Source organism: Rutidosis leptorrhynchoides, chromosome 7 (genome assembly GCF_046630445.1).
Source record: "Rutidosis leptorrhynchoides isolate AG116_Rl617_1_P2 chromosome 7, CSIRO_AGI_Rlap_v1, whole genome shotgun sequence".
Classification (NCBI taxonomy): Eukaryota; Viridiplantae; Streptophyta; class Magnoliopsida; order Asterales; family Asteraceae; genus Rutidosis; species Rutidosis leptorrhynchoides.
Window position 1 is genome coordinate 27,274,813 of NC_092339.1, and position 14,195 is coordinate 27,289,007.

The 14,195-nt window shown below is 33.6% G+C and overlaps 3 protein-coding genes across 3 annotated transcripts; 1 reads left to right on the top strand and 2 right to left on the bottom strand.

The window, feature by feature from the left end:
• Positions 1-598: 598 nt before the first annotated feature.
• LOC139858311 (F-box protein At5g03100-like) lies at positions 599-3,427 on the bottom strand. The gene is made up of 5 exons (XM_071847168.1): positions 3,343-3,427; positions 1,622-2,626; positions 1,206-1,393; positions 958-1,056; positions 599-856 (listed from the first exon to the last, which is right to left on the bottom strand). The coding sequence occupies exons 2-4, from the start codon at positions 2,600-2,602 to the stop codon at positions 1,041-1,043; spliced, it is 1,185 nt and encodes a 394-aa protein (XP_071703269.1). The 5' UTR covers positions 2,603-2,626; positions 3,343-3,427; the 3' UTR covers positions 599-856; positions 958-1,040.
• A 1,827-nt stretch (positions 3,428-5,254) lies between these two features.
• LOC139859059 (F-box protein At5g03100-like) lies at positions 5,255-6,780 on the bottom strand. Its single transcript, XM_071847877.1, has 4 exons — positions 5,872-6,780; positions 5,601-5,780; positions 5,420-5,478; positions 5,255-5,363 (listed from the first exon to the last, which is right to left on the bottom strand). Exons 1-4 carry the CDS (start codon positions 6,778-6,780, stop codon positions 5,255-5,257), a joined length of 1,257 nt encoding a protein of 418 aa, XP_071703978.1.
• Positions 6,781-9,592: 2,812 nt separating this feature from the next.
• LOC139857276 (transcription factor MYB1R1-like) lies at positions 9,593-11,469 on the top strand. The gene is made up of 4 exons (XM_071846012.1): positions 9,593-9,751; positions 9,857-10,160; positions 10,459-10,667; positions 10,846-11,469. Exons 2-4 carry the CDS (start codon positions 9,869-9,871, stop codon positions 11,275-11,277), a joined length of 933 nt encoding a protein of 310 aa, XP_071702113.1. The 5' UTR covers positions 9,593-9,751; positions 9,857-9,868; the 3' UTR covers positions 11,278-11,469.
• The last annotated feature ends 2,726 nt before the right edge of the window (positions 11,470-14,195 follow it).

Sequence of the window (14,195 nt, forward strand, 5' to 3'; positions counted from 1 at the left end):
ATAGACATGTATGGTAACCATTTAAGGTGCACCATTTCTCTTGAAATATCAATATCAATATTTCTTCTCCCCTTCTTCTCTCTTTTTCTCTCTTTGTTCTTATAACCATTAAAGGTAGTTATAAGCCTACTGAATTATAACAAAATTAATAATTTGAACGAAGGTTAGTCATAAGTCATTTAGTCCTGCTGACTATGAAATCCAACAGGACCATATCTATATGAATTTTCTGTAATGGATCAGGGTATTGAACCGATATAAAACCATGTGAAGATGATGAAGAAGGTTTTGATGGTTCAGATCTTGAATGTTTGCAGGTCAGAAATCAAGAGTGTGCCACACGAAAGTGATACCGAAGAACAGAACTTTAACGACAAGAAATCACTCTAGCAAGAATTGAAGTTGACTTCGAGTACTATAAGTGGAAATAAAACTTTACAACAATAATACAATATGAATAGGAGTATTATTTAACACTAGTTTCAATTCTCAATGTGCTCCACCAAACACGTAAATAGATTCACAATCAAACAACCTAGATAAAAGGGATTGATCACAAGTAATCAAGCTAAAAACTTGTGCCAATAAACTATCCAACATAAAAAATTAGCATAGTAGTAGTGCACAGATATATATAAGTACTACGTAGTAATAATTAACAATCCAAACCCAACACTAGGAACTAGCATAGGATCGTACTTAGACATATTACATATTTAAAACCCAAATCACATGAATTCAAAAGTACACAAAACATACACCTTTTACCATTCCAATTTAAACAAGCAATTTCTGACTGTTCCATCAATCATTCAGGGTAAGAGATAACAAGTACGAAGTAAGAGATAACAAACACCTGAAAGCAAAACAAATAGTAAAAATGAAACCATTTGCTGGCATTTTTATGACAATTGACAATTATCATTAACCTAAAACATAAAGAAACCAGAAACTTACAGTTTGCTATTGCAGCAGTTGATATGCTATAGAAACTTACACCTGCAACTTAGCCAACATTTGTTGTGCTGATGTGGTATGCTTCATCGCTTCCGCCTCCTGCATGTTATCATACAATTTATAATGGACATCAATCCCCGTTTATCATCATCAACGTCATCATATGATATATGATATACTAAGTATAGCAACAAGTAAATGATAGCTGGGATACAAAACAAAATATCGTTAATGGTGAAAGTACATACCTTGCGTGAGTATATATAGAGACAGTAGCATTTGGAGAAGCACCTAAAAGAAAGTTTCTGACTTGTTTTGGGATCATTACTTTCTTTGCATTCTTTTTTCGATCCAACCTCCGTGGATAAATCTCGAGACTCGTTAACTGACCAAATGGAGAAGGTAGATCTGTGACTTCGTCCACAAATGATGCAACCTGAAAAATAATAATAATTCGAGGAGCAGCAGCAGCAGCAGCAGCAGCAGCAGCAGCAGCAGCAAGCAGCAGCAGCAAGCAGCAGCAGCAGCAGCAGCAGCAGCAGCAGCAGCAGCAGCCGCCGCCGCCGCCGCCGCCGCCGCCGCAGCAGCCGCAGCAGCAGCAGCAGCAGCAGCAGCAGCAGCAGTAGATAGATATGCACCTATAAATATTAATTGAACCAAATACCTCTAAGATTTCCAATCCAAGAGTAAGATGTTTAACATTGTGAAACCGTTGAAGAGTCTCAATAACTGCATAACTATCTTCCTCCCATGGACACATATAGAAATCCACTTTCTCCAAACAAGTCAAACCATTTGCATAAAAGTTTTGAAAACAATAAACTTCAAACATCAATGAGGACAACTCGGGTGCATAAATAAAAATATAACATTGGCAGTCTACAAGAGTGAGATTCTTTAGGTGAGGAACAACCACATTAGAAAAAGAATACAATCCGTTCTCAGGCGTGAGCTTAGAAAATTCAGAATGGCAAATTAAACGCTTAGGTTTGTCTATGTTGCACTTAAACACGATAAGATTCTTCAAGGTTAGGCACTTAAAGAAAACGCCGCCACACTCGTCAGGATTTTTGTTACTAAGACTGACATTTTCAAGATACAACGTTGTTAACGCTGGTAGGTCGAAAGACGATTTGTTTTCAGGTTGACGAAGATATGGAACAGATCCAATAAAAGTGAGGTCTTTGAGAGTCTGGGACATAAAAAGAAAATCAGGTATTTCTTTATGCCATCCGTCGGACCATATAATAGTCATTTTTTGGACATTGTGGGAAAACGCATAGTCGACAACAGTTTTAACAAACGCTTGTTTATATCCTCCAACACTAAGTTTAACAGACACCAATTCTATTTCATTACGAGAAGAGAGAACACGAGAGATCTCATGGAAACCATCATTACGTAAAGAGAGCAAACGATTGAACTCATGGAAATCAAAATTGCGAGAAGAGCGAACACGAGTGAACTCATCAAAAGTATCATCTTCAGTAGATAAATCAAGTAGTGGGATTGACTTCCAAATATTCTTCCATCTAGGTGAAAGAATACTGGTTCTGATAGCTTGTTTAGTGTTGATATAAGAGAGAATTTTAATGACGAGATCATCTGACAAACTGCTTAGTCTATCGCCGCCTTCTGTATTCATTCTCACTCTGTCAAAGTCTAGAAGCTGCAAGTCAAAACACATTATAGAGATATAAAGAGAATGCACAATAGTAATTCTGGCAAATAGGTCAAGTTGGGTCAAGGTTCAAACGAATTTCGGCCAAAACATGTCACGGGTCGAAACGTAAGTCAATTTGGGACGAGAGCTATTTTCCTCATGGAAATAAAAAAGACTATTAACTAGTTTATGTTTAGTAGTCAAGCAGTTAGTTTATTGTGTTAACAGTTTAGCATTCAATTTCTTAAATTAACCGAAGCTATTTAGGCAATTGTACTGCGTTCTCTTGCTTTAACTTAACGTCATACATTTTCTACCTCTACAAAAAAAACTCACAATCAGATTTAAAGCCTAAGGAAACAATCATAATTCCGTTTGTAATCATTTAATCATTCGAATTACACCATGATTCGGACAATATCCCTAATTCCGTTTATAATCATTTAATCAATCGGATTACTTCTGGCTCGCTTGCCCTAATTCCGTTTATAATAATTTACTAAAATAGACATAACACTTACACTTACGAACCACAATAAAAAAACACTAATGATTAGTGGTTAAATATATATACAGGATCAAAATTGATAACAATAACTCCATCATTCCAACACTATGTCAAAATTCAGTAACTACGAACAAAAGGAGATAAAATGATATATTTGAACGTCGTGAATCACCGTTGCGTTAAATCAAAGAGAATGAAAGATATATAAACTTACGTGCGGATGTGAATAGCCGATTTCAATTTCAGAAGAAGATCGTAAGTTTCTGCTGTAGTATACATGAAAGTGACAATGAATTAAGTTTAGGGAAAATAAATAAACTAAACCCTAGAACGCGTGAGGGAAATAGACTTTACCTAGTTACGTCACGTGCGCTGGACCCATAAATACGACCCATTGGACACATGATAATTTTTAAGAAGATTCAAATGGTCTGACCAGCTTCTTGTTAATTACGGCCCACTGCTAGATATTAGTCCGTAGATTTTGAAAACCGGGAGTGAATTCGTGAAATTTAACAAATTGAATGATATTCATTAATAATCGTAGTATGAGTGTATGACTAAGAATTACAAGGATCGCATGACTAATTTGCGCTAATAGTTTGTATTTATAGTATGCTTCATAAACTTTTTCATTACAATTTAACTATTCTTAGTGAGATGATAAATCTCCACAAGTTTTAACGAGTTTGTGAGATGACATGAAACTACTATCAAGTTAAAGAAAATGAAACTTCAATAAAAGTTATGTGATATATGTTGTTAATAAAATTTTGTTAATTCTGTTAATTCATAAATTTATTTTTAACGAGTCATTAGAGTCCGCGCGATGTTGCTCAAAATTATTTTGTTCAATAGCTTATAAGCTTCTAGTTACAATGCATATATCAACGATTGTAACAAACCTTTTATTAAATGCAAAGTTAGAAAAACACACACACACACACACACACACACACACACATATATATATATATATATATATATATATATATATATATATATATATATATATATACACATACATACATACATACATACATACATGTTATTTGATCGGACAACTTGGTAACAAAGTTCAAAAAATAAAATAGAATGATAGTTCAAAAAATCTTAAAAGATATTTTGATTTTGAAACTAATAAAAGCAATGGGACAATGTAAAGCTGATTGTTATCTTGACCCCCAGAAAACTATTTGTGTTATGATGTTTTGCTTTGTTTCTAAGAATAGTTTGAAGTACATTCGATTATAGACGTGTTTATCTTCAAATCATATTGGATAAAATAAAATAGTTCTGAGATAATTCCTCATTGTTGGTGCTATTGTTTCAAGATCTTTGTGACATCTTGTTGGTTGTGTTCGAATGTTCTTCTCTTTGGCGATAATGTGAGTATTTACTATTGCAAATTTATTTTATTTGATTACGGATTTGACATTTAAGTATGTTTGCTCTTTTTGCTATCACTGACTATGGGTTTTGTGAACTTGTGTATCAGGCCTGACTTTAGGCAATTGCATACGGTGCCATAATACAGGGCACGACAATTTTTGGGGCCCAATTTTAAGTCCAATGCATATATAAGATTTACCCAACTAACTTTTAACAGTGTTAAATCTCCTACAAAAGCACTCCTGAGCAGGATTACAGTGACACTATCATTGACTATTTCTGTATTAGATTAGGATATTGAACCTGAGCAGGATACTAAAGCTTGTGAAGATGAAGAAGGTTTTGATAGTTCAAAGAACAACACTTTAATGTCAAGAAATTACTCCGGTGAGAATTAGAGTTGACTTTGAATAATCTAGTTGACTTGAAAGAAGAAACTGAATAACTAGTGAGAATAAACTTTCCAACAATCAGCAACAATCATCAGGATACAAAAATCAATGTATTGCGTAAATGCTAGTTTTAACTGTAGATGTGCTACATCATATATGTAGATACATTCACAATCAGTAACCAAGATAAAAAAAGGATTAAGCGGAAATAATCAAGCTAAAAACTTGTGAAAATAAACTTTCCAAAGAACAGGAAGTAGCATAGTAGAGTACACATAAAATATTTAAAAATCAAAGTACCCAACAAAAGGAACTAAATTAGAATCCTACTTTAACATAGTACTACATATTAGACAACCGAATCACATAACCATCCAAGATGTGTAGCATAGCACCAAAAAACCATATGATTGTTGCATAAAGGATAACAGATAGCAAAAACCATTGAAACCTGAAAGCAAAACACACGACACCATTTCTTAAGAGACTTGTATATCATGAACAAACCCCTGCAACTTGGGCAATATTTTTTGTGCTGATGTGGCATCCTTCAATGTTTTCACCTCCTACATGTTATCATACAGTTTATAAAGAACATTAGCCCCCGCTTTTTCATCATATGATATATAAAGTATAGAAACAAGTAAATGATAGATGGGATACAAGAAATTGTTGATGGTGAAACAACCTTGCGTGAGTATATGGAGACAACGGCATTTGGAGAAGCACCTAGAAAAAAGTTTTTGACTTGTCTTGGGATCTTTACTTTCTTTTTTCCTTTCTCCTTCCGTGGAAAAATCTTGAGACTCATTAACTTACCAAATGAAGAAGGTAGATCCGAGAGTTCGTCCACATATGACTTAAGAATCTGAAAAACATTATATAAATCAGAATAAGTGGCATGAAGTGATTGGAGTGCTGTTATATAAATGCACGTATAAACATTAAAGACCAAATACCTCTACGATTTCCAATCCAATCGTAAGATATTTGACATTGTGGAACTGTTGAAGAATCTTAATAATTGCATCACCATCATCTTCCTCATATGGACACATATAGAAATCCACTCTCTCCAAACAAGACACACCATTTGCAATAAAGTTTTCAAAACATGGAACTTCATACATCAATGAGGACAATTCTGGTGCATAAACCTTAAGACGACCTTGGCAGTCTACAACAGTGAGATTCTTTAGGTGAGGTGCAACCACATTAGCAAAAGAATACAATCCATTCTCGGGCGTTAGATTAGAAAATTCAGAAAGTGAAATGAAAGGATTATGATCGTGTATGGAGCACTTAAATAAGGTAAGATTCTTCAAGTTTAGGAACTTAGAGAAAAGACCACCATACTCGTCAGGATTTTGGTTATCAAGAATGACATTTTCAAGATGCAACGATGTTAACGCTGGTAGGTCCATAGATGATTTGATTTCAGGTTGATTAAGATATCTAGTAGTACTAATAAAAGTGAGATCTTTGAGAGACCGGGACATAAAAAGAAAATTAGGTATTTTGTTATGCCATCCACCCGACCATATAATAGTCATCTTTTGGACATTGTGGGAAAAGGCATAGTCGACAACAGTTTTGACAAACGCTTGACTAAATTCTCCAACACTAAGTTCAACCGACGACAACTCTATTTCATTATTGCGGGAAGAGAGATAACGAGTGACCTCATGAGGTCTTGAAGTAAAATAGTCACTGGATAAATCAAAAAGTGGGATTGACTTCCAAATAGTCTTCCATCTAGATGACAGAATACTAGTTCTAACTGCTTGTTTGGTGTCGTTGTTATAAGAGAGGATTTTGATGACGAGATCGTCTGACAAGCTGCTTAGTCTATCGTCTTTTGTATTCATTCTCACTGTATTGTATCACAGTCCAAAAGCTGCAAGTTATTTATAACATCAAGCAAAAATCAGTACACAAAATATAGAAATAAACAGGCTGTTCCAAAAAAATATAGAGATAAACAGTATGTACCGTACTAACTATGGCTAACGGGTCGAGTTGGGTCAAGTATCAAACGTATTTGGGTCGAAACAAGTCAAGAGTCAAAATGGATCAGCTTTTAAACAGGTCGAACTGTTGGTTGAGACCCGGTTGGTTCATCTACCTACCTCTACATGAACTCACAATTAGATTCTAAATCTAAGAAAACAAACATAATAGCTCTGAGAAAAGATAAACTTTCATATTTCAACTAACACGAAAATTCCAACAATTTACCCTAATTTCGGTTTATAATCATTTAATAATCAGCTAGACATAATACTTAAGAACCCAACAAAAACACGCGATTAGTGATTACTTAAGTAATCATAACCAAAATAATTAACGATAACGCCACCATTCCAACATTATGTCCTAATTTCGTTTATAGTTCAAATTTCTAAGAAACGAAGTCGGTAAATGGATATATTATAAAGCCGTGAATCACAGTTGCGTAATTTAAAACAAAGAGAATGAAAGATAAGTAAACTTACGAGCAGATGTGAGTTGCAGATTTCTATCTCAGAATGATATCGTAATAATTTAGGGAAAATAAACCCCAGATGCTTTGGGGAAATAAACCTTGTGCGTAAGCGTTGGCAGTAAGGTGGATCTAATTTTTCATTCTATCGACCCATTGAACCCATTGGACACATTTGACAAATCTAAATTTTAGAGTGATTGGGCTTTATTAGTACCTGCTTCTATTTTTATTTTTTTTGAACAGTACTACGAGATCACTCAGAGAGATTTAACCACTCACATGTTCATTTCTTGCAGTTGCATAACCCGCCCTAAACTATTGGCCAGGAGGAAACCCGACATAATCCGAGGGCATGCCCCTCCCCCACTGCTCCCGCAACGTGACGTCTAGAAGACACCCTTTGTTAGAATTCAAGGTAGATGGGCAACTTTGTGTGCAATGATGCACTTCACGGGATTCGAACTTGTGACCTCTTGCTAAAAGAGGCAGACCATTACCACATGAGTTAAACACAATGTTAGTACCTGTTTCTTTTTAATCTTAATTATATATAATATATAAATATATACATTATATAATTTTTTTTATAAAAGACAAGATGTCGACATAATCATAGGAGAATTTACCATCTTCGCATCCATTTGAAGAAAAAAAAACTTCACAAAAGATGGAAAAAATACGCTTGAAGAATAACATGCATCATGAGGAATGTCATCAGGAATTAACATTTATCGATGAATGTTATTTCTTATTTCTTCAAACGTTTTATGGATAAAATAATAACATTTATCACAAAGTATTTTTTAAATATTCATGTTTTTACCTAATCTTAATATTTGTGAAAAAGAAAAAAAAATTACTTTCTCATTCCCAAAAAAGTGCCCTCTCCCTTTAAGTATATTCATGTTTTCACTTAATCTTATTTTATCTACACGGTTGTAGACGGAATAAGATATTATTTTATCTTATATTTTTAGAAAATTAACAATGTGCAGTAAAAACTTCTGCAAACACACAAACATATAAAAATAAGATATGGAGACTACAAAAATAAACTAAACAAAGTTGTTCAGAAAAAATAAATAAAATAAAATATACTTCGTAAAATAAAAAGATTTTCGGAGGATAAATAATAAGCCGTACATTGTTCACCACGTCTATCGGTAACAAACTCCAACACCATACCACATGGGATCCACCTGTCATTTTTTAATTTTTAACTTTAATTTTAAAAATATTTAAATTTAATGTTATAAAAATAAAAATACTAGACCTGGCAATTGTGACCCATAAACTCAAATTCGGGTCAAATGGGTCAAACTTTCAGGTCAATTGGGTCTTGAGAAAAATTAAGCCTTACAATGTAAATCAAAACTTAAAAAAAGATCCAAATGAGTTTCTCTCCAACCTATTGAGTCCTATACAAAAAATGAAGGAACGGGTCTAATGGGTATCAATACTCAAAGATCAATAAATAGAAATGGGTCTAATGGGTTTTGTGAATGGGTCGAGTACAAAAATTTTCATCCGTAAAAAATTTATGAAAGCATTCATAGTTATATCATTTATTATGTATATTCATAGTTCTTATGTATATATAATCAATAATAATAACTGCCATTGGGGCTTTGCCTCAGTGGTCTAACGCCTGGGGGTGTTAGGTGAGTAGAGACCCGGGTTCGAGTCTCGCTTGCGCCAAGGGGGTTTTCCCCGCCTTAACCTGTGAGACCTCGGTCTCTCTGCCCTCTGGTTACGGTCCGGTTTCCTCCTCTGACTGCGTGTGTGCTAACCACTAACCTGCGAAGCTAACGTGCCGTTCAAAAAAAAAAAAAAAAAATCAATAATAATAACTAAAATAATGTAATAAATGTAAAAAAACGATGTAACCCATTTGACCCATTTGACCCAACTGACCTGTGACCCGTTTCGACCCGTTACCCAAACCGACCCAGCCTGACCCATTTTGACCCGTTTAAAAAACTGACCCGTTTGACCTATGACCCATTTCAACCCAAAACTATTTTGACCTGTTACCCAAACCGACCCAACCTGACCCGTTTGCCAGGCATAAAAAAATACTATCCAATATGAATTATATAAATAATAAACAAATACTGTAATATAGTAGATATAGATATTTATAAATAAATCGAGTAATTAAATAAATGTAAACCACCTATACATATACCCCCTACTATATCTATCAACAATCTATTCTATCTATTTCCTATCATCTTTATCATTTTATCATTTTATCTAAATCTCTAAACAACACTTGTACGCCATTAACATTAATCACTCATATACACCAACACGAATCCACCTCAGATCCTTAATCTCCATACGATTCATCAGTAAGTAGCCATTTATCAATTTCATTTCATCGATTTTTTGAATTAATTGTTCATTCGAATTGATTGATTAATGGATTGATCGATTCTCTGTTGATGAATTTGTAGCTACGAAACATCATGTCTCAATCACAATCGCAATCATCGGCGATAGATGATTCATTTTCCGATGGCTCTGGTGTCGGCACCGGTGAGATCATGTTGTTTGGTGTCCGAGTGATAGTTGATCCGATGAGGAAGAGTGTTAGTATGAACAATTTATCACAATACGTACAACCTGCAATTCAACATGAATCTTCTAATAACAACATCGATGTATCCGCTGCCGTTGCTGCCGCCGTAGACAACGGTTACGCCTCCGCCGATGACGCTGTTCGTAACCAGGCCGGTGGTAGTAGAGAGCGTAAACGAGGTCAGATCTCACATCATCTATATAATCTCTATTGACTATTGGTCAAATATATATTAAATTTATGTGTATATTGTATATTGTATATTGTTACGTGTTCGTTTGTTATAATTTAATTGATTGAGCCGAAGAATATGAGTAATTGTTGATAAGCTAGATAGCCTAGATTCTGTTTTGTAGTACTGTAGTGAGCTAGGGTTTGCTGTTTATCAATTCATTTGCTAGTAGTTTCATCTCAAGTTTGACTTATTTGAATTAATTAGGGTAAAATACTAATTGTTTTGTTATTGAAAATGTATAGGAGTGCCATGGACTGAGGATGAACACAAGCTGTTTCTTCTAGGTTTACAAAAAGTAGGAAAAGGAGACTGGAGAGGAATTTCAAGGAATTTTGTTAAGACTCGTACACCTACTCAAGTTGCAAGTCATGCTCAGAAATACTTTCTTCGACGTAGCAACCTCAATCGCCGTCGTCGCAGATCCAGCCTCTTCGATATCACTACTGATTCAGTGAGTTTTTATATCTGTAAATCTTTTTGAAATCAATCAGCATGCGTTATATGCATAAACTAAGTATGATAGTACATTAGATTAGATTGATGTATGTAGCCTGTTTGCATTGGAATGCAATTAGTATTCATGAAAATTACAACTTGCTGTAACTAATAGATTTGTGAATTATGATTAGGTTGCTGCAATATCAACGGAAGAAAAACAAGTTCATGAAGATAACAAAGGTCAAGCTGTTATGCAACATTCAATGACATCTTCCCAACAAATATCTCCAATAAATGGATGTACAACTACATCGTTTCCAGCTGGACCAGTTTTACAGCCAGTACAACTTCAAAATCCAACACAAATAATGAATTTCAACAATGCCAATCAAGTCAATAGCGGGTCAACGCTAGTAGTTCATCCGGTACCTGTGTTTCCAGCAACTAATTTATCAACAAGAACGGATCTTAATTTAAATCAAACATATGAAACACACCCTTCATTAGTATCATTAAATCTTTCTTTGTCGTTCAATCACGATCAATCTCCAGAAAGGCATTCTTCTTCATATCAAGTGATGTCAGGCTTCAACAACGGAGATAGCATGATCAGAGTTGCTTAAACTTCCAAAGAGAAGGAAATAAAATAAGAATAGGGAAAGTCAATAAGGTAATTAGCTTTTGACTTGAAATCAATCCTCTGTTAAGTATCTATTTAAATTTTATTATGTTGTACTCCTACCCCTCATGTCTCTGATATTTATTTTGTAATTGAAAAAATGTGTATGAAATACAACATGAGTTTTGTTCTGTTTTGTTATGTTTTGTTTTGGGAAGTGGGGTTAGATTTGAGTTGGATTCATCTAATGGATGGTCAAGTGAAGATCACATATTCACTTGGCTCTTTATATGATATGTAGTCACAATGACAATATGGAATGAATGTGGTTGGAGTGTGTGGGGTGTGGTACCACTTGGACTTAGCGCGACAATATACAATCGTACACAATAATACTTGTGGCGATTAGGATATCGGATCATTTATTTACATGTTGGATTTAGATTACATTTAGAGCAGGGCAGTGTGAATTTTAACATGTCGATATGTTATCTCATACATGATGCGCTATGTTATATCTAAAGGGTTTGAATTGAAGATCACATGGGGGTGAGGGTGGTCCTGATTGTGTGATGGTAAGAAAAGATGGGTGGGGGCTAGGGATAATGTTATCCAGCCATCCATTAAGAATTACTTTTGACAACTAATATAATAGAATATACCACTACCCCTACCCATGCTATGTTACTCTTGTTTGCGGAGTACTATTATTAAAGGTGATGTTAGGTCCAGAACCACTTTGCCTTGATTAAAATAAAGACACAAAAGTTTGGTTTAGTTTTAATCTGCATCATCTTTTACATATGCTTTGAATGAATTTATGAATGTTGTAAAGGTAGTAAGATACTTTCTTTGAAGAGCTGAAGTTAGCAAGATACTAATGCACGTTCTAAGAGCACTCTCAATGTGTTCGTTAAACCTTTGCCAATAACCCGTGCCAAAAATTGGCACCATTAGCAACACCTACACAATATTTAGCTGATCTTTTCTAGTCAACCATTTCGTCAAAGTTAAGCATCATTCATCACGGATGTCTTGGTTTTAATTAATTGTATATTTTGCTTTTAGATTTGTAATTATAGTGGTTGAAGAATGGTGTAATTGTTGAGAGTGATATGCAATGGGTTAGTAATAGTAAGAAACGGAAATGAAATGGTGATGTGTCAACATTGTGTTAATTTGAAGAAGTGCGTCATAACTAAAAATGGTCTAAATCGTTTGTGAGCTTTTGGATGTTTAATACTTTTAAAAAGTGATTCTATTACTTTTTAAAAGTAGCTTAATTGGATCACTAGAAAGTATATGGAGAAAATTTATATAATATCTATTGTGATAAAGTAAACATGGATGACAGCTACTCCTAATTATAAGTCAAATAATGCACGGTAAATCATGTATTATAAATACCTCATCAAATGTAATCATGTAACTTGCTTGAATGATATATATATTTCATATATACTCTCTCTCTCTCTCTCTCTCTCTCTCTTTCTCTTTATATCTTCTAATAATTATCAATAGTCCACAGTCAAAAATCACGCCACTAAAATGTAGTTATAAGCCTACTGAATTATAACACGTCACTAAAGGTAGTTATAAGCGTTATAAGCCTACTGAATTATAACACGTCACTAAAGGTAGTTATAAGCCTACTGAATTATAACACGTTATCAGCACGAAGTGCTCCGTATAATCAAGGTAAAAAAAAAAATATCTTTAACGATATCTTCTATTATTTATTCGTTAAGGTAAATATTATTATCATCATAACTAACATTTATATTCATGTTATTTAAGTTATATAAGGTCGGTTATACCACCTGAATTATATTTCTGTAATCTAACATTTATTAACTTCACTAACATTTATATTTATGTTATTTAAGTTATATATGGTCGGTTATACCGCCTGAATTATATTTATGTAATCTAACTTTTATTAACTTCACTAACATTTATATTTATGTTATTTAAGTTATATATGGTCGGTTATACCGCCTGAATTATATTTCCGTAATCTAACTCTTATTAACTTCACTAACATTTATATTTATGTTATCTAACATTTATATGCAATTAATCATTATTTATTTCATGCATACTAATGTTTATTCTTAAATTTATTATTTATGCATAATATGTTTATTCTCTTAATCTTCGTATTTATACTGAACGTATTTATACTAAATGTATTTTATAGTAATCATATTTATACTAATAAAATTCTTTTATTAAAATTATTATTAATATAACGAGTACATAACAGTCGTTAACGTCAACTAACGACGTTACAATGGTCATGTATACATAACGGTTGTTAACGTCAACTGACGACGTTACAACGACTATATTTTTAAATATAAAATAAACATCTCCGTTTTTCACATTTTCACAAATCAATCTTCATTTTCTCAGATTACCACTCTCAAAAAGTTTTTGTAAAGATGATTCACACAAGGATGATTTTTCCTATTGTATTGGTCATATTAACTATCATCATTGTTGCTAATATACCACCGGGTGAACCTATGGTCTATCCTGCCCTTGTGGTTTTATTATTTGTAATCATACCATTATTTTGTTGTTTGCTACTTATGAATTTAAAATGATTCTAATTTCATGTTGTTAGAAATTGATTATGATTATAATTTATGTTGTTCATCTTTCTGAAAATAGAAAATGTCAAACTTATCAAAGCTTGAGTTTGATGCCCTAGACGTATCGAGAACAAACTACACATCATGGGTTATGGATGTAGAAATGAATCTTGGATCATTGGGTATTCTAGAAACTTTAAAAGAAAACAATACTTGTTCTGATCAAGATAAATTACAATCAATTGCTTTTATTCGCAAACATATTGATATCACCTTAAAACATATGTATCTCACTATCAAAGATCCACATGTTTTATGGGAAAGT

What these genes read in the sequence shown, in the direction of transcription:
- LOC139858311 (XM_071847168.1), bottom strand. Translation starts at nt 2,602, where the DNA reads ATGAATACAGAAGGCGGCGATAGACTAAGCAGTTTGTCAGATGATCTC. An exon ending in TTGGATTGGAAATCTTAGAG is followed by an intron (nt 1,394 to 1,621) that starts GTATTTGGTTCA and finishes ATTATTTTTCAG; the next exon opens with GTTGCATCATTTGTGGACGA.
- LOC139857276 (XM_071846012.1), top strand. Translation starts at nt 9,869, where the DNA reads ATGTCTCAATCACAATCGCAATCATCGGCGATAGATGATTCATTTTCC. An exon ending in TAGTAGAGAGCGTAAACGAG is followed by an intron (nt 10,161 to 10,458) that starts GTCAGATCTCAC and finishes GAAAATGTATAG; the next exon opens with GAGTGCCATGGACTGAGGAT. An exon ending in TCGATATCACTACTGATTCA is followed by an intron (nt 10,668 to 10,845) that starts GTGAGTTTTTAT and finishes AATTATGATTAG; the next exon opens with GTTGCTGCAATATCAACGGA.
- LOC139859059 (XM_071847877.1), bottom strand. Translation starts at nt 6,780, where the DNA reads ATGAATACAAAAGACGATAGACTAAGCAGCTTGTCAGACGATCTCGTC. An exon ending in TTGGATTGGAAATCGTAGAG is followed by an intron (nt 5,781 to 5,871) that starts GTATTTGGTCTT and finishes AATGTTTTTCAG; the next exon opens with ATTCTTAAGTCATATGTGGA. An exon ending in TCTCCATATACTCACGCAAG is followed by an intron (nt 5,479 to 5,600) that starts GTTGTTTCACCA and finishes GATAACATGTAG; the next exon opens with GAGGTGAAAACATTGAAGGA.